This window comes from Phyllostomus hastatus, unplaced genomic scaffold (assembly GCF_019186645.2).
Source record: "Phyllostomus hastatus isolate PE091 unplaced genomic scaffold, TTU_PhHast_1.1 phas_contig_524, whole genome shotgun sequence".
In the NCBI taxonomy this organism is placed as follows: domain Eukaryota; kingdom Metazoa; phylum Chordata; class Mammalia; order Chiroptera; family Phyllostomidae; genus Phyllostomus; species Phyllostomus hastatus.
Genome location: NW_025333900.1, coordinates 16,857,117 through 16,884,525, shown reverse-complemented (window position 1 = coordinate 16,884,525; position 27,409 = coordinate 16,857,117). Strand labels below are relative to the sequence as shown.

The window sequence follows — 27,409 nt, the reverse complement described above, 5'->3', positions numbered from 1 at the left end:
CTTTCCCCTGCCGCATGTTTCCCTATTTTCTGTAAGAAGCTATATATTTTCAGTGGGGTTTTCTTTTACTTACGAAATGAGTGGTGCCTCAGACACAATGCTTATCTCATTTTTCACTACAAATTTAATGTTCATATGTTTATTTTTTAAGATCTTATTTAATTTTAGAGAGGGGAAGGGCAAGAGAGAGGAAGAGAAACATCAATGTGTAGTTGTCTCTCACATGCCCCACACTGGGGACCTGGCCCACAACCCAGGCATGAGCCCTAGACCGAGAATCTGAACCAGTGACCCTTTGGTTTGCAGGCAGGCACTCAATCCACTGAGCTACACCAGCCAGGACTAATGTTCATATTTTATGCTTTATAAATTATGTGGTACTGAGATTAAATCTGTAATGTGACAGTAATTGTTTATTTCCCTGGGTATTAGTCAACACCTTTTATGAGAGGTCTGAAGGTGATCTCTTCAACTCACTTTTTTTAAAGTATTTTTTATTGATTATGCTATTACAGTTTTCCCAATTTTCCCCCTTTATCCTCCCTTTGCCCTGACCCCCCAACCTTCCAGCATTCCCCCTGCCTTAGTTCATGTCCATGGGTTTTACATGTAAGTTCTTTGAGTCCTCTGTTTCCTTTACCATTTTCATCTCTCCCCATCTATTTTATGCCTACTAATTATGCTTCTTCTTCCCTGAGCCTTTTCCCCCTATTCCTCCCTTCCTCCTCCCCACTGAACTCTCTCCATGTGATTGATATCCATTTCTCTGATTCTGTCCCTGTGTAGTTGTTTGCTTAGTTTTTGTTTTCATTGTTTTTCTTTTCTTTTAGGTTCATTTGTTGATCGTTGTGAGTTTGTTGTCATTTTATTGTTCATATTTTTTATCTTTTTCTTAGGTAAGTCTCTTTACCATTTCATATAATGATGGCTTGGTGATGAACTCCTTTAACTTGGCCTTATCTGGGAAGCACTTTATCTGCCCTTCCATTCTAAATGATAGCTTTGCCGATAGAGTAATCTTGGATGTAGGTCCTTGCCTTTAATGACTTGAAATACTTCTTTCCAGCCCCTTCTTGCCTGCAAGTTTTTGAGAAATCAGCTCATAGTCTTATGGGCACTTTTTTGTTAGGTAACTGTCTGCTTTTCTCTTGCTGCTTTTAAGATTCTCTCCTGATCTTTAATCTTGGGTAACTTAATGATGATGTGCCTTGGTGTCTTCCTTCTTGGGTCCAACTTCTTTGGGACTCTGGGCTTCCTGGACTTCCTGGAAGTCTATTTCCTTCACTAGATTGGGGAAGTTTTCCTTCAACATTTGTTCAAATAAGTTTTCAATTTCTTGGTCTTCCTCTTCTTCTGGCACCCCTATAATTTGGATATTGGAACATTTCAGGTTGTCCCAGAGGTTTGTAAGTCTCTCTTCACTTTTTTGAATTTGTTTCTTCATCCTGTTCCAGTTGGATGTTTATTTCTTCCTTTTGTTCCAAATTGTTGCTTGGAGTCCTGGTTTCCTTCCTGTCACTGTTGGCTCCCTGAATATTTTGCTTTATTTCATTTTGTGTGTCTTTCATTGTTTTTTTTTTTTTTTTTTTCATTTTTCTACCAAGCTCAATCTGTTCTGTGAGCATTTTGATTATAGAATTTTAATCAAAGTTCTACCGGGCTTTAAATTCTCCATCACAGAGGTTGGCTATCTCCTCAGCATTTAGTTCTCTGTCTGAAGTTTTGCTCTGTTCTTTCATTTGGGCCCTATTTCTTTGTTTAGCACACTGATAAGTTGAAGGGGGACAGGGCCTTAGGTATTCACCTAGGCAGGGAAACCCTCCTTACCCTCCTGCGGCTCTGCCTGTGGGGAAGGGGCAGGGGAGGGAACAAGGCAGCTCGCCTGCTCGTCTCTAGCTCACTTTCCAACGAACTCTTGTGAGATTGGGAGTTTCTCCCACCACAGCAGCCACTGTAGTCCACAGCCAGCTCTGAGTGTATTTTGCCCTCAGCCAGCCCCACCGCCCACCCCATAGTCCCCCACCTTGCTGCAGCCAGCCCCACCCCCTGGTCTGCCATCTCCCCCCACCCTCATTTTTTTCTCATCCGGCCTGCCCACATGGCCTCACTGCGGGTTCTTACTGGTCTGGTTGTTCTGTTTGATTGTTTCTTTAATTCCTTGGTTGTCAGAGTTCCATGCAGTTTGATTTTCTGGCACTTCTGGTTGTTTATTGATTTTAGATTGGTTGTTATCCTCCTTTTTGTTGTTCAAGGAAGCAAAGGGTTTCTACCTACGCCTCCATCTTGGCCGAACTCTTAACTCACTTTTTTTTTTTGAGGTCACTTTTTGTATGTTTTATAAAGTTGTTGTAGATATTGGAAATTTTAGAACCACATAAATTGATGAATTGTGTTACAGTACTGTGATGCTTAAAATATAACAATATGTTTATGATTTCTCTTTAGGAATATTTCAGACAGAAACTAATTGCAGTGGTTCCGGTTGACCAGCATTCACAGGGTAAGATTAACATTCTGAATTGTTAATGAACATCTGGTCAAGATAATTACTGTTATATTGGTAGCCTGGGGCAAACAAATGCTGGATACTTAGTATGTAAAAAAACAGTACTATTTTTGTAGATGGTTTGAGTAAAGTCCTTTTGATGTTTTTAATCCAGTCAAACAGAAAATTAAATCCTGTATACACTTTGGTAAAATATCACCCTACTATGCTTTGTCAGTTTTGTATATAGTGAAGTGTGTGTGTTTGTGTTTGATATTTGTTATTTTTTAACATTAAAGATCTAAAGAATATAATAAATGTCTGTGAGAGATTTAGACTGCATGACTTCATGTCTGTATTTTTCTGATTTTTGTTTAAGGTAGTATTTTTGTAGAATTTTCTAATGTGTGGAACTAGTAGGCCATCTAAAGTAGGTAAGTCAGAAACAAGCAAGTCCTGTGCTCTGTTGCTTCCTGCAAATATCTTTCTTCTTTTACAGCTGTGGAAGACTGATCTTAAATTAGCTCCGTGGCAGAGCTTTTGACTTGACATAATGAATGGTTAATTATTATACTGTATTAAATAGCATGGCCCTCTAGTGTTGAAATACAACATATGTCTCAAACGTACGTCACCCAGGTCTGAACATATAGTCCAGGTGAAGCTGCAGTGAGGACAATGGGTCTGTTCCCTTGTATTCTGAACACTTTTCTTATTATAGATCCTTTGACTTCCTGAGTATATCCACATTAACCTGCTGATTCATTCACTTGACTATAAATTTTTAAGAGCTAATATCATCAGCTGTTCCTCCACTTATGACTCCTCAGTGGCTTTTCCATCACTCTTGGACTGTTTATTATCCAAACTCTTTACCTTGGCTGTAAGCCTTCTGTCACTCTCCTACTTTCCAGAGCTGCTAACATGCCAGTCAAGTGGCCTCATTTCTGATCCTCACACATCCTAAGCTTCTTGTTCCTCCTCCCTGAATGATCTTCCACAGTATCATCGCCTGTCTGACTCCATTTGGATCTATGTTTTAATGGCAGTCCCCCTAAAGAGGTCTTTCCTGGCCATCTGACCTAAAGTAGCTTTATAGTCTGCATAGTGCTTCTGATTTTATTGTGCTCTGCATATTTGGTTATTGTCTCCCTGGGAGCAGGGGTCTTGTCTGTCTTACATACCTGTACTTCCCCGAACATTTAGAATTCACCCTGGCACACAGTAAGCACTCTAAATATTTGTTGCATGAACAGATTAAAGTTCTGACCTCTCTCTGACAGGTGCTGTTTTCAGTAATGTTTCCCTCATTTTCTTGGGTTATTTTGCTTGTGTGGTACTTTTTAGATTTAGACTTCATCTCATTTTGGTACTGAAGTGACCATATAAGATGGGGTGTGCTCAGTGCATGTTTTCTCTCTACAATAGGAATATAAATCCTGTGAAGGCAGAAACAAGGCCTTATATCTCCGCAGTATACCTTTGTAATTCTAGCCTCCATAATCGAGGACACATAAATTTTACTTTAGATAAGGGGTTAAGACTAGTTATTTAATCATATTTTTAAATATTTCAAGAGCATACTGATTTGTCTGCTTCAGAGCTTAAAAAATCTCATTTTGAATTATAGTTGAAAAATTATAACATAGAATCACTCTGGATATATTTGTAACTTCATGTTCCAAAATCCTGGGTTGGGCTTTGTTTTTGTTTTTGTTTTGTTATTAGGAAGGTCTATTATTAATCAGGCTACATGGCCAGAATCAGTGCTACCAACCTTCTAGTTCTTTTCAAATTAGGAAACTTGGGCATAAGCCCATGTTCTACCCTACGACCCTAGAGAAGTCACTTGAGCACCTCTGACTTTTAGTTTCCTTATTTATAAAGAGTTGTACTCTGATCTCTGTGGTTTCTCCCTAGAGTAAATAGTCCATTTGATTCTGCTCTTGTGAAAGGCAGGTCACCTATGGAAGAATTAGGAGAAGCAAACGGAATGATGTTCTCTGCTTTCAACCAGTCATTTGAAAGGAGAGCGTGTGTGATTCTTGAGAGACTGCATAGGCAATGAGTTTGGTTCTGTTTTATGGCTTGCCTATGGTGGGCTGGAGGTAGGGGTCGGGGAAACATTTTTATAAACAATGTGGTGGAGAAGGGTATGAGGTTACACATTCTCTCTAAGAATTAGGCAGTCACTGGTGGCTTATGCTCAGAGACTAACATTATAATAATGTGGCTTCAACTTTCATTTTAAATGTGTTCTGGATTAATTTGGTAGTTCACTAAAAGCATCCAAGAACTGAGAGGTCTTTTCCTTAAAAGAGAATTACCATCTAAATTAAATGTATGATATATTCCATGATTATCAGAAACAAGAAAAAGTAAAGCAATGTTCCTTAAAATCCACAACAACTCAGCCTTTATTAGAATATCAACAACACTAGGGTTGTTCCCATAGTGTTGTCATACTCGGTGACTTTCTTCTTGAGCTTTAAATGATTAGGTTATTTTCCTAAAACTGAGAATATTATTTATGGTCATTTCGTAGACCCATTACCACTCTACTGCTTTGTGTAAGAGGCGGCAGAATGGTCACCACACATCTCCATTCTCCTTTGGTTCCTCTGTGCTATTGGACTGTGGTGTCAGATTCCTTCCTTGAAACTCTTTGACTTTGGTGCTCCAGAAATACTATGTTTCTCCTTTATTTCACTGACCCTGCTTCACTATCCCCCTTTATTCTGTGTCTGATAGTCCTTCTTCATTTAATATATTATCTAGAGGTGAAGAGTTCTGTTATTCATTCACTAAATTCATTCTCTCAAAGAATTAATTCCTTTCTATGGCACTGTTTACTGCTTAAATACTCATGACTTCCTCTGGGGGATTGAAGATGGCTGCAAATACTTTGTGATTCTTCCCCACAGGACACAGAATTTTCCCCTCCCTGTGTAGCTTGTCTGGCCCTGTTTTTTTTAACCAGTCCAATGTGGCAGAAATAATGTGGAGTAATTTCTAAGTCTGGCCTTAAAGACATCTTTAGCTTCTGCTTTCGTGTGCTTGAAAGGTTCCTTCCTAGAGCTGAGCTGCCTTGCCGTGAGGAAGCCTGCACAGCCATGTGGAGGAGCAGCTGGGCTCCAGTCATCAGCCCAAGCTGAGCTCCAGGCCAGCAACCACTGCTTCCAAGGGCCAGCTCTGGGATTGACTGGGGATCTTCCAGCCATGCAGCATGGAAGCCAACACCATGTGAAACAGAACTGCTTCATCATCCCATAGAATCATGAGAAAGGATAAATGATTATTTTGGCTGCAAAGTTTTGTGATGGTTTGTTACATAGCAACAAAGAGCCAAAACAAAAACTGGTACCTAGATGTGAGGTGCTACCATAACAAAACATCTGGCATCAGCTTTGAGACCAGATGGCTCTGAAGACCTGAAGGGCGGTAAGAAGGCTATTAAATGTTTGCTGGGAAAACAGTGAGGAAACTACTGCTGGAGAATATAATATGGTACCCTTGCTTTTTCATGGTGACAGAAAAATCAGCAAGACTGTCCCCTACAGTGACTTGGAAGATAGGAAATGAACCTAATGAATTTGTGGATCTAGCGTAGGAGATTTTCCCAGCAGAATATTGGAAGTGCCAATTAACTTCTTTTTTTAACCACCTATAATCAAAGTATTGCAGAGATGAATTAAAGAAGAGACTGTTCAGAGTTTAAGTAGACTTTAAGGAAGTATTTTCTTTGTAGAGTCACAATAAAATTGTTCCTCATGACCAGCTTCCCTACCCAGCAAATACTCTGAGAAATGGCCTCAGGTCAAAAGATCAGATCCAGAGCACTACTGCCAGTAAAACTTGGTTTCCAGGTAAAAATAAAAACCAGGGCACAGTTCTAAGACCTTGTATTAAGATTTCAAGAGATTTAAGGCAGAGCCTTTTAGATCTCAGCTAGACAGAAAGGCTGTAGGAATAATCTTAATGGTATTGTCTCATAGCATCCTGGACCTGATTTAGGTGACAAGATCCTGGACTTCAAGACTGTACTTTATGCCATAGTGGGATAAGACTTCGCTGGGATGGGGTCGGGGACTTGGGAGAGGGTGAGTATGCTTTGTATGGATGGGAATGGGAATCTGTGGGCAGAGAATAGACGGTGGTGGATTAAACCTGGCTGCAATTCCTTGACACTCCTCCCACTGAAAGGTCGTGTTTGCTTCCTCTCCCCTCAAATCTGGGCTGGCCATGTAACTCCTATGACCAACAGAATGTGTTGAATGTGCCTCTGTAGCTTCTAGGGCTCTGCCGTATAAGATCAGCAGCTTCCACCTTTGAACTTGGAATGCATCCTCTTGGAACCCAGCCACTATGCTATGTGAGGGCCCTCCAACAGCCATATGGAGTCTCAGAGAGGGAGGTTACCAGTCAATGGTCAGGCCCAACTCCCCCCGATGAATGAAGACATTTTGGATCTTCTGGCTATCTTTATGCTAGCCAACACCATGAAGCAAAGAACCACCCACAGAATCATGAGAAATAAAACCGCATTTATTTTAAAGCCTTTAAGGTTTGGAATATGCACAGAAGCCAACATCCTTCCCATCCATAAACTATGAGTTCTAGACTTCCTCTGGGAAAGGCTTTAGATACACCCTTCCAAACATCTGAATGTACTTTTTTCAGCTTTCTGCATTTTTGTATTTCAGTTCTTTTTTTTAGCATTTATTTATTTATGTATTTAAAATTATTTCATTGTTTATGCTATTATAGTAGTCCCATTTTCCCCCCTTTAGTTCATGTCCATGGGTCATATGTATAAATTCGTGGGCTTCTACATTTCCCATACTATTCTTAACCTCCTCCTGTCTGTCTTCTACCTTCCATTTAGGCTACTTATTCTCTGCACCTTTTCCCCCTCTCACCCCACCTACTCCCCTGCTGATAACCCTCCATGTGATCTCTATTTCTGTGATTCTGTTCCTGTTCTAGTTGTTTCCTTAATTTGTTTTTGTTTTTAATTTTGTTTTAGGTATGGTTGTTAATAACTGAGTTTGTTGTCATTTTACTATACATATTTTTTATCTTTTTCTTGGATAAGTCCCTTTAACATTTCATATAATAAGGGCTTGTTGATGATGAACTCCTTTAGCTTGACCTTATCTGGGAAGCACTTTATCTGCCCTTCCATTCTAAATGATAGCTTTGCTGGATAGAGCAATCTTGGATGTAGGTCCTTGCCTTTCATGATTTCAAATACTTCTTTCCAGTCCCTTCTTGTCTGCAAGGTTTCTTTTGTGAAATCAGCTGACAGTCTGATGGGCACTCCTTTGTAGGTAACTGTCTGCTTTTCTCTTGCTGCTTTTAAGATTCTCTTCTTATCTTTCATCTTGGCTAGTGTAATTATGATGTGCTTTAGTGTGTTCCTCCTTGGGTCCAACTTCTTTGGGATTCTCTGAGCTTGCTGGACTTCCTGGAAGTCTATTTCCTTTGCCAGATTGGGGAAGTTTTCCTTCATTATTTGTTCAAATAAGTTTTCAATTTCTTGCTCTTCCTCTTCTTCTGGTAGATTCAGATGCTGGAACATTTAAAGTTGTCCTGGAGGTTCCTAAGCCTCTCTTCATTTTTATGAATTCTTATTTCTTCATTCTGTTCTGGTTGAATGCTTATTTCTTCCTTCTGGTCCACACCGTTGATTTGAGTCCAGTTTCCTTCCCATCACTGTTGGTTCCCTGTACATTTTCCTTCATTTCACATAGCATAGCCTTCATTTTTTCATCTAATTAACAACCATATTCAACCAATTGTGTGAGCATCCTGATTACCGGTGTTTTGAACTGTGTGCATCTGATAGGTTAGCTGTCTCTTTGTCGCTTAGTTGTATTTTTTCTGGAGCTTTGATCTGATCTTTCATTTGGGCCTTTTTTTTTTTTGTCCTGGCACACCTGTTACGTATAAGGGGCGGAGTCTTAGGTGTCACTTGGGCAGGGTAACCCACGGCGCTTTGTTGTGACACTTTATGTGGGCGTGGGGTCAGAGAGGGAACAATGGCGCTTGCTCTGCTCTCTGCTGGTTTTCAGTTGCTTTCTCAGCTACCCACAATCAAATTGGGCCCTTCTGGTGCTGATTCCCGGGCGGGTGGGCTTGTGTATGTCCTAGGACCCTGTGGGTCTCTCCAACAAACTCACCTGTGAGGCTGGGAGTTTCTCCCACTGCTGCCTCAACCCCCACAGGAGTTTTCAATCAGAGGCTTTCAGGCTTTATTTTCCTGCGCTGGAACCCTAGGTTGTGCGATCTGTCTGGCTCCCCAGTTGTTCCTCCTGGTGTATCTGCACGTGAATGTGGGATTGCCCAGTCCACAAGCCACCGCCTCGCTGGGTCTGCCAATTGCTGCCTTGCTGTGAGTCCTCTCCGCCCCTCTACCAGCCTGAACAAATGTTTCTTCTTTAACTCCTTGGTTGTCAGATTTCCATACAGCTCGATTTTCTGTCAGTTCTGGTTGTTTTTTGTTTTTAAATTTGTTGTTGTCCTTCTTTTGATTGTGCACAGAGGCGCAGTGTGTCTACCTATGCCTCAGTCTTGGCTGGAAGTTTCTGTATTTCAGTTTTTTATTGTACAAATATTTATTGTGCGCTGAATGCTAGAAACTGTGGACAATACTACAATGTCATAGGATCAAAATGTGAATCAATTTGACTCCTACTTTTCCATGGACCTATTCAGTACCAGCAAGTGATGTGAATTTTCATTTATAGTGACTGTTTCTTTCTTTGCTTTCTTTTCTTTTTTTTTTATTTTTTTTTATTTTAATCATTGTTCAAATACAGTTTTCTCCTTTTTACTCCCAATCCAGTCCCCCCTCCCACCCTCCCCTTAGTCTATGACCATGTGTCCTTTAAGTTTGTTCCTGTGAACCCTTCCCACTGACCCCTTAAATTCCCTCTTCTCTCCCCTCCGGTCACCATCAGCCTGTCCTCTATTTCAGTGTCTTTGGTTATATTTTGCTTGTTTCTTTGTTTTGTTATTTAGGTTCCTGTTAAAGGTGAGATCATATGGTATTTGTCTTTCACTGCCTGGCTTGTTTCGCTTAGCATAATGTTTTCCAGCTCCATCCATGCTGTTGCAAAGGGTAGGAGCTCCTTCTTTCTTTCTGCTGCATAGAATTCCATTGTGTAAATGTACCATAGTTTTTTGATCCATTCATTTACTGATGGGCATCTTGGTTGCTTCCAGCATCTAGCTATTGTAAATTGTGCTGCTATGAACATTGGGATGCATAGGTTCTTTTGAATTGGTGTTTTAGTATTCTTAGGATAGAGTCCCAGCAGTGGAACTGCAGGGTCAAAAGGCAGATCCATTTTTTAGTTTTCTGAGGAAGTTCCATACTGCTTTCCATAGTGGTTGTACCAGTCTGCAGTCCCACCAGCAGTGCACTAGGGTCCCCTTTTCTCCACAACCTCTCCAACACTTGTTGTTTGTTGCTTTGTTTATGATGGCCATTCTGTCTGGTGTGAAGTGGTATCTCATTGTGGTTTTAATTTGCATCTCTCTGATAGCTAGCGATATTGAACATCGTTTCATGTGTCTTTGGATTTTCTGTATGTCCTCCTTGGAGAAGTGTCTGTTCAAATCCTTTGCCCACTTTTTAATTGGATTCCTTGTCTTCTTAGAGTGCAGTCGTGTAAGTTCTCTATATATTTTGGAGATTAAACCCTTGTCTGAGGTGTCATTGGCAAATATGTTTTCCCATACAGTTGGTTCTCTTTTCATTTTGGTACTGTTTTCTTTAGCTGTGCAGAAGCTTTTTATTTTGATGAGGTCCCATTTGTTTATTCTTTCCTTTATGTCCCTTGCTCTAGGGGACAAGTCAGTAAAAAAGTTTCTTCGTGAAATATCTGAGATTTTCCTACCTACGTTCTCCTCTAGGACTTTAATGGTGTCACATTTTATATTTAAGTCTTTTATCCACCTTGAATTTATTTTTGTATGTGGTGTAAGTTGGTGCTCAAGTTTCATTTTTTTGCACGTGGCTGTCCAGTTCTCCCAACACCATTTGTTGAAGAGGCTATTTTTACTCCATTTTAGGTTGCTGCCTCCTTTGTCAAATATTAATTGACCATAGAGACTTGGGCTTATTTCTGGGCTCTCTGTTCTGTTCCATTGGTCTATGTGCCTGTTTTTATGCCAGTACCAGGCTGTTTTGATTACAGTAGCCTTGTAGTATAGTTTAGTGTCGGGTATTGTGATCCCTCCTACTTTACTCTTCTTTCTCAAAATTGCAGCAGCTATTCGGGGTCGTTTATAATTCCATATAAATTTTTGGAGTGTTTGTTCTATGTCTGTGAAAGCTTTCTTTTCAAATACATTAAAATTTTTTCCTTACTATTTCTGAGCCACATGATTGAAATAGCCTTACAGCTACCTCCTTTTTTCTAATCCCTTCTCCTTAAGTCCATTCACACAAATCTCTACTGCTCAGTGACTCACTATTTTGTTCTGTCATGTAGCTGAGCCTCTGAGGGATTCATGTGGGAGATGGTAGCTGTTCATTTGCAGTCTGTGGAGGGGTGTGTATCCTTAACATCTAGTGAAACTTCCAAAAGACGTTAAAGGTAGGCATTTTCCCCAGATATTTTATCACCAGTCTGTCCTGTGGGCTTTCGCCTCCTGGGAAGATTTAGAAAATAATAGTAGTAATAATAATAATTATAATAAGAATAATAAGAATAAGAATAATTATTATTTTGGCCTTCCCTGGGCCAAATTGAATTGTGCTGTGGGAGTGGGACCTGGATTTAAGTTTTTTAAAATAGTGCCCCAGGTGGTTCTAATGTGAAGCCAAAATTGAGAAGAATTTGTGACTCTTCTCAGTGGTCTCTGCACCAGCAGCAGCCACATTAACTAGGAATTTGTTTGCAATGTGCATCCTTGGTGCCTAGGTCAGACCTAATGAATCAGAAACTCTGAGGGTAGGACTTCTTACTTTGTGTTTTAACAAGCTCTCCAGTGATTTTCATGGATGTAAAAGAAACACTTTCCTGGATAAATCTTAGTTCTCTTCTAGGTCTCAAAATTACAACTAGATTTGGGATGGGTGTTATTTAAAGTTACTATACTAACAAGATCTGAAACAACTGGTAAGGGACATAAACTGGCATACCAAGTGTCTTGTTAGTGACACCTCTCTCAAAAATTGTTTAAAATAAATGAGCAAATTAATCAGGGACATTGATGCTTTGTTTCCCAGAGAGAGAACTCAAAGAGGTGAATTTAAATTTCAGTTAGATATATGTTAGAACCAACAAACATCTCAAAGTAGTACTAAACATTTTGAAGGGATATAAAATGACTTTCACATCAATTTTCAGTGAGAGTAAGTAGACAAACTCCATTTTGAACTGTTAGGCTATCTCTCTGCCTGAGGTCAGAGACAGGGATCTCTGAAGTACTTTCCAGTTCTTGGTATATAATGACTCTAAATACCATTGGATCATCATTTGTTTATTTTTTCCCTGGTTATTTTGGAAATGCTTTCAAAGTAAAATAAGGATTAGTGGAAAGTAAAGACATCTAATTTGAGTCTTGTTGTTCCAGTCTTAGAGACTTGGGGGTGAGATTGTCAAATGAATTCATGTGCTTTGAAAAGCTTTTATGATTTTTAAATGAGGTTCAAAAGCTAAAAATGGGATTAGGATCATAAGACCCTTCACTCTTAACATTGTTTCTTTGCACCGATTTAGTGCATTTGTGTATTAGAAATAGAGATCTGATTTGGATTGAGTCCTCTTGTCTGCAATAATATGGTCTGGAAAAAATTTCCCAGACACACAAACAGTATTAAATTTTGTAATGACAAAAGACCACTATGCTGTAGCTTTCCAGTTAAATGCTTCAATGAGAAAAATTAACACCAGTTAATATATTAGGAATGCGTGGGACTTTTCATATATCATTAAATTCAGATGTTATATGTTTATGTATTTACTCTTAGATCAGTGGAAAAGTAGGACAAAATGTTGGCCGAGAAAGTAGATTACATAATATGTAACTGGAGACATTGCAGAAAACTGTATGTTTTCATCTTTGTTTTTCAAAAGATTATAATAGAACCCAGTTATAATGCAGATGTTGGAATAAATTGATATCTTAATCAGTTGGGACTGCTATGACAAGCTACTGTAGACTGGCTGACTTAACAAACATTTATTTCTCACAGTTCTGGAGGATAGAAAGTCTGAGTTCAAAGTGCATTATGTCTGATGAGAGAGAGCTCACTTCCTAGTTCATTGACAGCCACCTTGCTGTGTCCTCACTTGGCAGAGGGGGCAAGAGAGCTCTCTGGGGTTCCTCTTATAGGCACACTACTTCTGTTATCAGGGCTCCCCTCATGACCTCATTACCTCCGAGAGGTGTTACTTCCTAATATTATCACATTGGGGAGTAGGTTTTCCATGTGTTTTTGAGAAGGACACACATGTTAAGCCATTGCAATTGAAGAAGAGATTTAAATACTCAGCTTTCTCTTTAGCTTCTGAGAGATCCGAGACTGGCATAGTTAATTGGACTGAATGAGACGGTGTGCTCTGGTGGACAAGGCTTGAAATTTGAGTCTGAGGACTTAGGTTTTTTTAAAATATCTATTTCTTCTTGGTTTTGTCACCTTGGACGTGGTAACTTCTTTGGGCCTACCTTATTTTCTTTATAAAATGTGAAAAATAATATTTAACTCAGTGGCTTGTTGTAAGTATAAAATAAATATAAATGAAACTGACTTGAAACTGGGAAACTAGATATTACATTATTAATAATACTAGATTTTTCTTTTATTGACAAGGAACTCATCAAAGGAAATCTACATTAGGTGATTAGAGGAAAAGTTTATAATGCTTAAAAATATAAAAGTTCTTTACAAATAATTTTCATTTAGAATAAATATGGTGAACCTGAAGTAAGTTACAGTTTTCTAACAGATTAGTTATAGTAGTTTCTCACTGTGATTACTTAAAGATCTTACTATAGCTTTAGCTGGTGTGGCTCAGTTAGTTGGAATGCTGTGCCATAAACCAACAGGTCTCAGGTTCAATTCCAAGTGAAGGCACATACATACCTAGGTTGCAGGTTCTACCCCCAGTAGAGGCACATACAAGAGGGCAACCAGTCTCTCTCCCTCTCTCTCTCCCCCCGACCCACATCTCTCCTTCCCTCCTTCTCTTCATCTCTCTGTAAAATGCAATGAAAAACATGTTCTCAGGTGAGGATAAAATAAATAAAAATATTAATATAATTTGAGATTTATATCTCTGCTTTTATAGAAATACTGTGTTTAAAATAGAAAGTATATTTGCAAAGTATAAAAATTATATTGTATACCAGAAGTATCATCATCGCTGAATCACATTCTGGAATTATGCAGTAATTTCTTTTCTGGCATATTGGAGATGCAATGGAAGAATATGTATGTTAAAATGTTTCATACATCAAATGTCTTTATCATGCTTGCTGCACATAAATGCAGTTGTGTATTGTATGTAATAAGCCTTTGAAAAATAAATTGTGAATAAGAAACTCTTGCTCCAGTGGTGTTAAATATGAGTTGGTATAAAGCTAGGTTGTCATGCACACCGTGCTCCCTGGCCTGCAAAATAATTTAATAGTGGTAAGTAATTATTAAGCAAGCTTTACACATAAATTGATAAACCCAAAGTAAATTTCAGACATGTCCAATTTTTTAATCTTTGAAAAATAACAAGATTGTAAGATTATTGCTAAAGATATCTGAAATAAAATTTGGGTTCAATACTCTGAACTGGATTTAAGTACCTAATAAACCAAAACAGGATCATATATAGGATCAGGGCAAATGTAAAATATATAATAACCTTCCCAGCAAACTTTCAGCAGTTATATGGGCACCAAAAATTTTTCACACCAAACTTAACAATTTTTTGTTTTAAAATGTTGTTGCATTTCAAACTGATATACGAGGTATGTCCAGGAGATGTCCACCCATGTAATATAAAAACATACAGATATTTATTGAAGAAGACACAAGAAACTGTACATAGTACAACGACTCCTCAGTCCCCTCAAAGTAGGCACATTGGAACCTCACATAGTTCTCCCAAGTGCCATCAGCTGCCCCATTGTATTTTCCTGAATCTCATTGATGGTCTGAAATCACTTCCCTTTCAAAGGTGATTTTAGTTTTGGGAAAAGCTAGAAGTCACAGGACACCAAATCTGAGCTGTAGCAGGACTGAGTTACCTGGGTGATTTGATGTTTTGCAAAAAATCTGTGCACAAGACATGATGCATGAGTGGGCACGTTGTCATGATAAAATTGCCAATCACCAGTTGCCCATAGCTACAGCCTTCTGAATCATCAGAATAGTTTCTGCCAAAGAATGTCCAAACCTAATGCAAAATTTGATGCAGATTCATTGCTTTACTCAGTCATGTTGAATGCGATGATCACACAGTACACATACTCACTCAGTGGTGTCTACCACCCCCACTGACTAATACAGTGAAGTCATCATTGTTCACACATGCACATTCCAGTCCACTCTCCTTGGCTGCCAGATTACATCGATGTGGCGCAAACCTTTCTCTTTATATTAACAATGGCTGGACTTTTTCCAGACAGATCTCTTATATGAAATATAAACTATTGCAAATGATTGTTTGAAGATGCTAAAATTGACTTTTATTTACCTCAAAGGTAAAAGTAATTTAAAAGGGTAGCTGCATTTAATAATATCATAATTTTAGACAGATTAAGCCATATTTCTAAGCTGTGTCTTAAGTTATTTACTTGTGACTATTTCTAATTAAATCAGCAGGTTAAGTTTTAAGAGCCCTGAGTGTCCTTATTTGGATAGATGTGTGGTTTTAAATTTGGTGCAGAAATTACAGGGTTTGACAGAACATCTGATAAATAAGTAAACCCAACTGTATGAAGACTGAGTGAGAGAAATTAAGATTTGTAGACTACTTGGGAAAAGCTAAGTGCTCATCTAAGTGTGTGGATATAGGATTTTAAAATCTGTTGTCTAAATTTCTGTAGAAATTTTTCTGTAACTTAAGGGAGTTCAGAGAGTGAGTGTGATTTGATATGTAATTGGGATCCTGTGTATATAGCTTTACTAGGATATGCCTCAAAGTGAACAGTAAACTGACTTATGAAATTTATTTCTCATATTATGTCTTATGATGAAGTTCTCTGAATACAGTATCTCCAGTTTTTTTTTAAGTAACTGCAGCTATTTCAAGATATCTATGCTTTCTCGTAGAATGAAGACAAATACAGAGATGGTGTGTCTAAGAAATTTTAAAAGGTGTAGGCCTCCTGATTGAAGCATTGTTGAATTACTGGAATCATTTTTATTGACGTAAGTATAAATATTTAAAGCACATTATTTTGGTCAATGTTGACTTGTGTTCTTTGTTGAATAAATATTCATTCTCTGTCAAATACCTTTATCATTGTTAGCGCTGTTCGAGTTTATATTTTTCTGCAACTTCAGTTGCATATCTTGAATTAATTTAACTCTGGACCTTGAGAGAACAAATAAACCCAAGATTTTAGAGCTGGAAGAGCCTTTAGAGATGCTCTGGTTCATGCCCTTTATCCATTAGAAGAAATTCGTTTACAATGTCCCTGACAAATGATCATATTATTCACCTGGACCTTGGTGGGGAGAAGGGGTTGAACTCTTTCACAGACTTGCCATTTCTATGGATGTTCCACTGCAAATTGAATCAAAATATGACTTTCTGAAATGTCACCCACCTAGGGCTTCCTCTAGAGCATTTTGCCATATTGTTTCCCTACTCATTTTTGTTGTTTATTTTATTTTTTCAGTTGCAGTTTACATGCAATATTATTTTGGTGTACAGCATAGTAGTTAGTCACATACTTTACAAAGTGTTCCTTCTGATATTTCCAGTTCCCACCTTTCATACTTAGTTATTACAATATTATTGACAATATTCCCTTGGCTGAACTTTACATCCCCATGACTGTTTTGTACCTACCACTTTGTACTTCTCAGTCCCTTCAATGTTTTTATCCATTCCCTCAAACCTCTTCCCATCTGACAACCATCCGCCTGTCTCTGTATCTATAAGCCTCCTTCGGTTTTATTTGTTTGTTTTGGTCTGTAGATTCCATATTTAAGTGAAATCATATGGTGTTTGTCTTTCTCTGACTCATTTATTTCACTTAGAATAATACCTTCTAGATCCATTCATGCTGTTGCAAATGGTAAGATTTTATTCTTTTTTTATGACTAACAGTTCACTGTATATGTATACCACTGAGTTTTTTATCTAAACGTCTACAGATGGGCAGTTGAGTATCTTTTCATATGTTAATTAGCCATCTGTGTGTCCTCTTTGGAGAAGTATCTATTCAGGTCCTCTGCCTATTTTTTTAATTGGATTGTTTGTTTTTCTAGCAGAGTTGTATGAATTCTATACAAATTTTGGATATTAACCCCTTACCAGATGTATCTGTGGTACATATCTTCATCCATTCAGCATGTTGTCTTTTTGTTTCATTATTTTCTTTGCTGTGCAAAACTTTTGAATTTGATCTAGTCCCATATTGTGTGGAGAAATGTGAAAGATATTTTAAAATATTTATTTATAATCTTTTTAGAGTGAGAAAGAGAAGCATTGACTTGTTTTTCCACCCATTCATGCATTCATTGGTTGACTCTTGTATGTGCCCTGACTTGGGGATTGGACATACAACCCTGGCGCATCAGAATGATGCTCCAAACGACAGAGCTACTCTGCCAAGGCAAAATGTCAGAAATTTTACTATGTTTTCTTCTAGGAGTTTTATGGTTTCGAGTCTTACATTTAAGTCTTTACTTTCTACATTCTATCTTTGTCTTTTACTTTTACCATTTTAATTATGATACCTCAGTGTGGACTACTTTGGGTTAATCTTGTTTTGAACACTCCACACCTTCTATACTTGTATGTCTTCTTCCTTCACCAGGTTAGGGAAGTTTTCAGTGATTATTTCCTCAAATAAGTTCTCATCCCTAACTCACTGTCTTCTCCTTCTGGCACCCCTATGATTCAAACATGGTTATTCTTCATGTCCCATATTTCCTTTAAACTATCCTTTCTTTTAATCCTCACCTGAAGATGTGTTTTCATTCATTTTAAAGAGAGAAGGGAAGGGGAGCAGGGGGAGAGAGAGCAACATCAACTGATTGCCTTTCGTACATGCCCCAACCAGGGATCAAACCTACAGCCGAGACCTGTGCCCCAACTGGGAATCAAACCAGCAATCTTTTGGTGCACAGGATGACACTCCAAGAAATTGAGCCACATGGCCAGGTCTAAACTCTTCTCATTTTTTAAAAATTCTTTTCCTTTTGCCTTTCCAGTTGGATATTTTCTGATACCTTGCCCTCCAAATCACTATCTCTGTCCTCTGCATCACCTGATCTGCTGTTGATTTGTCCTAGTGTATTTTTTCATTTCATCTATCGTACTCTTCATTTCTGGTTCTTTGATTTTTTTCCATTGAAATAAAAACAAAACATCTTTATAAGCCTTCAAGTCAGATTGCTACAGAGATAGGAAAGGGCTTCCTCCAGGGAAGGAAGTCCTCCTGATTTCCAAACCAGAGTGAAAGGTGACAGAATGTGAGGAATCTAAAAATGTAGTATTGTAGCAACTGAAAACAAGACTCAAGAAAGTTGTCTCTGAAAAAAAAAAATAAAACCTAGACCACCCGCTTACAAGCTAACCTGGAAGCTGGATCTTCCTACTAAACAAATACATGTCCTCTTCTCAAGTGCATTTTGCAGAAAATTGTCATTATACTGTTGGCAAAATTTTCCTGTTATATAGCAATGTCTCTGGGAGGGATGATCATTAAGTTGAGAATTTACCATATAGATTCCTAAAACTAAGTTCCTCCCGAAATGGCAAAGATGGAGCCACGTGACCCAGAAACTGGAAGAAGATGGGTCGAGGTATTCCCAATTTGCAGGCTTGCTTACGATTACCCTCACTGGAGGCAGAATTAACCTTGAGTAACTATCAGCAGCATTTCATCGCACTCTCTCATTTTTTCTCAGTTTTTTTCTTTCCTCCCTTTCCTCTCCTCCTTTTCTATTCCAGCTGTACTTGTCTATTTCTGCATAGTACAACAGAAAGTGTGCAGATGGCATTAGGGGTCTCAGGCAACAGAAAGCTGACTATCAACTGGATGCTTTTGGCAAGTAACCACTATTTGCCTTGGTGTCCTCACCAATAAAATGGAGACCTCTGTTTCTTAAGGCAGCTGTGAAACTAAACAAGCTGATTGAACACAATGAATGGAATACAGTAGGTGCTCAATACATTCTTGTTTTCCTCTTTATCATTCTTTCTGTGCTGACTTCCCTGCATTCCTCTTTCCAGTGTCCAAAGATCCAGCAAACAAATGATCATTCCTCTAGGATTGTATCATAGCATACCTCTAAAAATCAGCTTTACTTGGGGCAAAGCCATAGAAAAACAACCAGCATAAACTATTGGTTCTTTATTATTGGTTGTCTATTAGACAGTGGTCTAATTAGCAGTCTTTGAGACCAATTTAATAGTGATAGTGAAGCCAACTTTTGTATTTGAATACCAAATTCAGAAAATGGCCTTTACATTTCTTTTCATCTAAAATAATCTGACCTTAACTGTTAATTGGGTAACATATAATAAGTTAGACACCTGCTGAAATAACTTACTACTGAGATTTGGAGTATGAACCTGGGAGTCACACCCTCTTAAATTATCCATCATACTCATTAAAATTAACTGTAAAGTCAACTACATGTTGGATGCATGTATATTTCTCATTCAACTAAGATGCTTACATATCTAAATATTGCCACAGCTGTGTATACAACGGTTTTGTTGAAGCCATGACTGCTTTTATTTGGAAGAACATACCTTATAAGTTTTGTTTGGTTTTACTGAGGAAAAAGCCAAAGCATTTTTACAATAATATATCAATGAAATACAAAATCAAATGTCAGTCTAAGAGCTTTGTGGATCTGAAATATTTTGGAGAAATGTGTGGAATTTTAGGTATTTCCTAGGTTTTTTTATTTGTTTATTAGAGCATATGTCACTCCTGTTTCTTTTTTTTTCTTTTTATTGAATTTATTGGGTTGACACTAGTTAACAAAATTATACAGGTTTCAGGTGCACAATTCCACACACATCATCTGTACACTGTATTATGTGTTCACCACCCCAAGTCAAATCTCCTTCCATCACCATTTATCCCCCGTACCCTCCTCTACCTTCCCCACAGCAATCACCACAGTGTCGTCTGTGTCCATGAGATTTTTCTCTTTTTTTCTTTTTCACTCAATCCCTCCACCTCCCCACCCAGCCTCCCATCCCACCTTCCCCAAAAGCTGTTAGTCTGCTCCCCCTGTCTCTGTATTTTTCTTGTTTGTTCATGTTCTTCATTAGATTCCATATCTAAGTGAAATCATATGGTACTTGTCTTCCTCTGACCTGGAGAGCATTATGCTAAGTGAAATAAGCCTAATTGGTTCTTTTTTATGGTTTTTATGTTTACCATATCTTTGTTAAGGTTCTCACTGAGTTTATCTATTTTTCCCCTAAGTTTCTTGAGCATCCTTATAACCATTGTTTTAAACTATGTATGTGGTAGATTGCTTACCTCCATTTCATTTAGTTCTTCTGGGGATTTTCTGTTATTTCATTTGGGACATGTTTCTTTGCCTCCCCATTTTGGCTGCCTCTCTGTATTTGTTTCTGTGTACCAGGTAGATCTGCTGTGCCTCCCAGTCTTGGTATGGTGATCTCATGTAGTAGGCATCCAATGGGGCTTTGTGGAGCAGCCTCCCTTATTACCTGACCTGCATGCTTCAGGAATGTCTCTTGTGTGGCTTATGAGAGCCTTTCTGCTGTAGTTGAGTCTGGAGTACTATTGGCTTCTCTTGATGGTGTTGACTCTCAGACTGGCTTGGCTGACTATGAGGATTGACTTTGACCATAGTGTACAAGTTGGCCTACTGGGACTTAACCCAACAAAATGGAATTCACCTCAGCAGGTGCTGGTACCTGCTGACATTCCCCTTTGGTTGTGCCACTTATGGGATAATTTCTCTGATGTGGCCTAAAGCCTGTCACCTGGTGTGTGGGTTCTGGGGCTTCTTGGGAGAAACTCTAGTGCAGGTCAATGTCAGGCATGCCTGTGACCAGCCCTGGGTTACCTGATTGGAACTATAAAGTGATGTACATTTTGTGGCTGCTTCTGCTTGGCCTGGGTACCCATGGGAGGGACTAAGCTGTGTAGCAAGCCTAGCTTCTACCAGCACCAGGCCTGGGGAAAGATCAGCAAAAGGCCTAAGGCACCCAAGACACACCTCTGCCTGCCAGCTGCCTGTTGGGCTCAGTCACTGAAAATGCCTCCGGCAATGTGTGAGTTGTATCAGGTAGGTTCTTAGTGAGTCAGCTGCTAGGGGTGGGTAGTCTTACCAAGTTGATACAGATTTAAACTCCAGGTGCTGGGCCTGAGTCCACTTAGCAAGTGTCAGTATACACCAAGGCCAGCTGCCACCTGCCTCCTGCCTAAGGTCAGGGGACCCATGTGGTGGGGCAGGGTCCCAGGGAGTAATCAAGGTGAAGCGGTGCAGTTCATCAGGTGAAAACATACCAAGATGTGGATATGTGGAAGGAAGTCTCTGCACAGGAAGAATGGTGGCTCTCGTGTGTATGAGGGAAAAATGGCCCTTGCCCTAGAGTCCTTCCCTGTCATCTCTTACACCACCACCAGCCCCCCGAGAATGTGCTTGGATCACCTTGAGAGCCACCCAACAAACTCTGCACTGCTGGCCCAGGCTGGCCACAGCCAGCCAACTCAGATGCAGGCCGGGAGCTCTGTAGATCGGAGCCACAGAGAGTCAGCCGGTGAGGCTGGTGCATTCCTCCAGGCTGATGTGGCATGGAGGGCAGTGCTCGGCCCAGGAAAGATGATGTTGGAGAGGGACTCAGTACAGGAACTTTGGCAGCTGTCCCTTCAGCTCTCTCCCCTAAGGTACACAACCCAGTCTCTCCCTGAATTACTCCAGTGCGCTCTGATCCACCTTCCTCCAGAGCCCATGGTGAGTGGCACAAATGAGACGTTTTTTCTCTGGCCCTTTGAAACCATGCCTAGGTTTCCAGCAGACTCCCATCTCTCCCTGGTGGTCAGAATCCCCACTGCTTTTCACAGCCAAATGTTATTTGTGTTTCTCTGCCTGACTCTGGTTTCCAGGCTGGGGATCCCAGCATGGGGTTGAGAACCCTTGCTCCTAAGGAGGGATCTTTGCAGCTGACATATCCCTCCCAATTCTCAACTGCTGGATGTGGGTGCAAAGACAGCCCTTTCTGCGTCTCCTCCCTTCCTACCAGTCTCAATGTAGCTTTTTCTGTAAATCACTGGTTATAAGACTTCTGTTCAACTAGATTTCAGTTGGCTATTCAGGTTGATTATTCTGTATAATTTAGTTGTAATTCCCATGTGGTCCTGGGAGGAGGTGAGTGTAGTTCCCACCTACTCCACCACCATCTTGGATTCACCTTCCCTAATCATTTTTAATCTCAGCTGAATATCATCAGTTACCTGTGTTTCTCTGTGGACAATGGTTTATAGGCAAGTAGCTCCTGATTTTTTGTTACCCACTTTATAGTTAATCTGTGGGGTGTGATCTCACCAGCAGGGACAGAATGACTATTATCCCTTTATCTGGGTTCACCTATTAATGTGGCCCCAGGTTACACAATAGTAACATTATAACTATAGTTAGCACTATTAGCTCAAAGTATATATTCGTGGCAACTAAAATCTCTAGGTATTTTTCACCATGTTCATCCAGCAATATTTTCTACCATCCTGCCTGCCATCATGTTTATGGTATTTAGGGGTCTAAGGCAAGGACTTTCTCTTTGTCGCATACAGTCCTCTTGATTTTGGTTTTTGTCTTGTCTTGACACACAATTATGGTTAACTGCAGTTGGATGAGACAGTATGGAGGAGCTGAGAGTTAGAAATAGACACACTAAAGGAGGGAAAGCCTGGAGACTTGTATAATTAAGCAACAGGTCCTAAGAGGAAGTTGAATCCCTATAATAGGATAGGATGTCCACAGAGGATACAGGTAGAAAGTGGTGCTCCAGTCCAGCAATTAAAATGAGGAATCATGAGGTGCCCTAACAAACGGGAGAGCATGAAGGTATAAAGTTCAGGGTCAGATGATAAGAAATATGTTGGAGCTGACAAGCAGGGTCAGATGATAAATATATTGGAGCTGACAAGCAAAAGAGAACACACTTATGAACAGGTAGAAGAGCCATCTGTAATGGAATTCTGGGGTCTAAGGCAGGATGCCAGTCCCTAGAAGAGGGATGAATAAGCTCAAAAAAGGCTTCCTTGGGAGTGCTGCTAGGACTAGGATATCTAGAAAGAGAAATGCAGAGCCAGGAAAGATAATTGAGACTTCACAGTCAAGAAAGCACAAGAGAAGCCCTTGAACATAAGTTAGAACTGGACCACCTGCAAAAGGTAACCGTGGCAAGCGGCTTTTTTCTTCTTTTTTAAAAAATAATTTTATTGTTGTTCAGTTACACTTGTCTGCATTTTCTTCTTTTTTCTTACCAAATGTGTTATTAGATTGAAATGCTTCCCTTTATCTGCTTACTCTATGCCATCTTAAAGGTGGTCTGGAATTTTTAAACAATTGGTTTCTTTTAATTTAATTATTTTTTTAATGTTTTATGTAATGTTTCTTTCTGAATGTTACATAAATCATTTATGTAAGGAACATTGAGTACTTTTAAATATGAATATGCAAAATTCATTTTGCTTCTCTGAAGGCAAAATAATTTAATAATAGACTCTGCCCTTAATCATTTCTTCTATTAGTATTTTGCCATGACAACTTCAAACATAAGAGTCTCCATAGTAAAATATTGTTCTGAATTTTTATTCCCAATCCCTGTTTAAGCCATTACTGTTGTTTATCACCTTTTAAATCCTCTAAATTGGATATAAATTTAAGTTACAGAGCAAGACTCTGGAGGAAAGGAGATAGTGCATTATATTACATTTTGTTTTGAAATTAGCATTGGTACATCCCTCTAGGATTATCCAAAGGGGTCATTTTTTAGAGCAGTGCTTGCTTGGAAGAGGTTCCTTGTAGTGACTGCAACACAAGTCTTAGGCTACAACCAATGCTCCAGGCGTCGGGGTAGGATGTGGGAAGAGCTTGTTATGAAATGTAACTAGGAACAAGTAGCCTAAGAACAAGTTTTCCCAGTGTTGGTTGAAGAAAAATTGGATTCTACTTTTTAATAGCTTAGCCTGGAGTCAAAATCCAGGAGGAAGCTAGAGAGTTGCTTCATGCCCTGCCCCAGTCGGGTTATTGCCAAATGATATCGAGTCTAAGCTACTTTACAGTGCACATTTTCACAGGAAACCAGAAGACTTCTGTACTCCTTGATCAATCCTCCCTTCAAGGTTTTGCCCTTGAGCTAAATCCTACTTAGGTAGATTATGTATGAATAAGAATTAGAGTTAAATGCTTATTTTGGATACTGTTACTTCAGTGATTTTTCTTTTATTTTTCTCTTCCAGTTTCTGTACTCTTTACAGGGGAAAGTCATGATTACACTAACAGAGCTAAAATGTTTAGCAGACGCCCAGTCATCTTATCATATCCTAAAACCATGGTGGGACGTCTTCTGGTATTACATCACCCTGGTCATGCTGCTGGTGGCCGTGCTGGCCGGAGCGCTCCAGCTTACGCAAAGCAGGGTTCTGTGCTGTCTTCCATGTAAGGTGGAATTCGACAATCGCTGCACTGTGCCTTGGCACATCCTGAAAGCCAGCGTGAACACATCCTCTGATCCTGGGACACCACTTCCGCTCCCCCTCAGGATCCAGAATGACCTCCACCGACAACAGTACTCCTACATTGACGCTGTTTGCTATGAAAAGCAGCTCCACTGGTTCGCAAAGTTTTTTCCCTACCTGGTGCTCTTGCACACGCTAATCTTTGCGGCCTGCAGCAACTTCTGGCTTCACTACCCCAGCACCAGTTCCAGGCTCGAGCATTTTGTGGCCATCCTTCACAAATGCTTCGATTCCCCATGGACCACCCGCGCCCTGTCAGAGACCGTGGCTGAGCAGTCGGTGAGGCCCTTGACACTCTCCAAGTCCAAGGTTTTGCTTTCATCCTCAGGGTGTTCTGCTGATGTTGATGCCAATAAGCAGTCATTGTCCTACCCGCAGCCTGGCTTGGAGTCAGCTGGCATAGAAAGCCCAACTTCCAGTGTCCTGGACAAGAAGGAAGGTGAACAGGCCAAAGCCATCTTTGAAAAAGTGAAAAGGTTCCGTATGCACGTGGAGCAGAAAGATATCATTTACAGAATTTATCTGAAGCAGATAATAGTCAAAGTCATTTTGTTTGTCCTTATCATAACTTATGTTCCATATTTTTTAAGCTATATCACCCTTGAAATTGACTGTTCAATTGATGTGCAGGCTTTTACAGGATATAAGCGTTACCAGTGTGTCTACTCCTTGGCAGAAATATTTAAGGTCCTGGCTTCATTTTATGTCATTTTGGTTATACTTTATGGCCTCACCTCCTCCTACAGCTTGTGGTGGATGCTGAGAAGCTCCCTGAAGCAATACTCCTTTGAGGCACTGAGAGAAAAAAGCAAATACAGTGACATACCTGATGTCAAGAACGACTTCGCCTTCATCCTCCATCTGGCTGATCAGTACGATCCTCTTTATTCCAAACGCTTCTCCATATTCCTGTCAGAGGTCAGTGAGAACAAACTGAAACAGATCAATCTCAATAATGAATGGACAGTTGAGAAACTGAAAAGCAAGCTGGTGAAAAATTCCCAGGACAAGATAGAGCTGCATCTCTTCATGCTAAACGGGCTTCCAGACAATGTTTTTGAGCTAACTGAAATCGAAGTGCTCAGCCTGGAGCTGATTCCTGAGGTCAAGCTGCCCTCCACAGTCTCACAGCTGGTCAACCTCAGGGAGCTTCATGTGTACCATTCGTCTCTGGTGGTGGACCATCCTGCCCTGGCCTTCCTGGAGGAGAATTTAAAAATTCTCCGCCTGAAATTTACTGAAATGGGGAAAATTCCACGCTGGGTATTTCACCTGAAGAATCTCAAGGAACTTTATCTGTCGGGTTGTGTCCTGCCTGAGCAGCTGAGCACCATGCAGATGGAGGGCTTTCAGGACTTAAAAAACCTCAGGACCCTCTACTTGAAGAGCAGCCTGTCCCGGATCCCACAAGTCATTACAGACCTCCTGCCTTCCCTGCAGAAGCTGTCCCTCAATAATGAGGGAAGCAAACTGGTTGTGTTGAACAACCTGAAAAAGATGGTCAATCTGAAAAGTTTAGAGCTGATCAGCTGTGACCTTGAACGCATTCCACACTCCATTTTCAGTCTGAACAATTTGCATGAGTTAGACCTAAAAGAAAATAACCTTAAAACTGTGGAAGAGGTCATTAGCTTTCAGCATCTCCAAAATCTTTCCTGCTTAAAATTGTGGCACAATAACATTGCTTATATTCCTGCCCAAATTGGGGCATTATCTAATCTGGAGCAGCTGTTTTTGGACCATAATAATATTGAGAATCTGCCCCTGCAGCTTTTTCTATGCACCAAACTACATTATTTGGATCTAAGCTATAACCACCTGACCTTCATTCCAGAAGAAATCCAATATTTGAGTAATTTGCAGTACTTTGCTGTGACCAACAACAATGTAAGTAAATCCATCTTCCCTTTGTTCAGCCAGCCACTCTTCCAGGTGTCTGCTGTTGTGCTGTGTGATGTAGGTAAAGAAGATGGACTTCCAATCATGCTAAGCATCCTCTGAGAATGGCCTGACTGCCACTTAGTAGACAGGCAACCATGGACAAATTACCAAAACACTGAGCATAAGTTTTTTACCTAACTTACAAGTCGTTGTAGAGATTTTATGAAATCTCTACAACACTTGGCCCAAGTAAGCACTTGGCCCAATTCCTGACACGTGGTAATTGCTCAACATATGTTATCTTTATTCTCTTTCCCCATATTTTACATAAATATTACAGTTGAAGTATTTAAAACCAGTTAGTTATGACAGAACTTACTTTTCATTTTGGGAAGGTTTTAACTATTATGCTTAGAAAGTTTCATAAAACTTTTCAGCTTTCCAAATCTGTCATAGGAGCAGAAATTTTTGTGAAAAATACTGCGATCATGAGTTATTCATAAATCTTTTCTGTGATGCGGTAAGAGAGATTTGAAGTCTCCATGCATATCTGAAAAGGCGATTCAAAATGAAAGGCCTGGTTCTATAATGCAACACTAGGGCTTCTTAGAAGCTTTTTCCAGCATCCAAGCTTTAAAAATGAACCATAATTTGCAACAGTAGAGCCAAGTTAAGGAAAACTTAACATCTTTGAAACAAGAAAAAAAGAATAAATGAGTAGTTTCCTAGGTTAAAATGAAGGAAGAGGAAAAAAAAATTCATGCTAGCCGAAAGGGCAAGAGAGTGATGACAATGTCCATATGAAAAGAAGGAGAAAAGACCTGTCAGAACTCAGGTCTGCCAAAAGATGAAAGTGATCTTCTAGTTGAAAACAAGAGCTGTTTCCTTCTACCCTACCCACAAATGTGTTATCTCCTAGACCTTTTATAATTCACATCTCATGCTAAGTATAGCTATGAGTGTAGCATTGGCTAATAAATATATTAATTACCAGATACTAATTTGGAAATCAATGGATTGTTAGAGAAATACCAGAAAGTATTGGAATGAGTAAAATCCATGTTGGTTTTTAGAACTCGAAGACTACACATACGTAAAAGGCTGCAGCCCATT

The 27,409-nt window shown here is 39.6% G+C and overlaps 1 protein-coding gene across 2 annotated transcripts in view; it reads left to right on the top strand.

Annotated features, from left to right (window-relative positions):
* The window catches only part of LRRC8B (leucine rich repeat containing 8 VRAC subunit B), an 80,578-nt gene that overhangs the window by 41,899 nt on the left and 11,270 nt on the right, over positions 1-27,409 (top strand). Inside the window, exons 2-5 of one of the 2 annotated variants that reach the window (XM_045847063.1) lie at positions 2,446-2,500; positions 6,481-6,585; positions 15,771-15,869; positions 24,137-26,302. In XM_045847063.1, the coding sequence (XP_045703019.1) occupies positions 24,164-26,302 (2,139 nt within the window). In that variant the 5' untranslated portion in view covers positions 2,446-2,500; positions 6,481-6,585; positions 15,771-15,869; positions 24,137-24,163. The remainder of the gene's footprint in view (positions 1-2,445; positions 2,501-6,480; positions 6,586-15,770; positions 15,870-24,136; positions 26,303-27,409) is intronic. The other variant, XM_045847061.1, reaches the window with a different exon arrangement.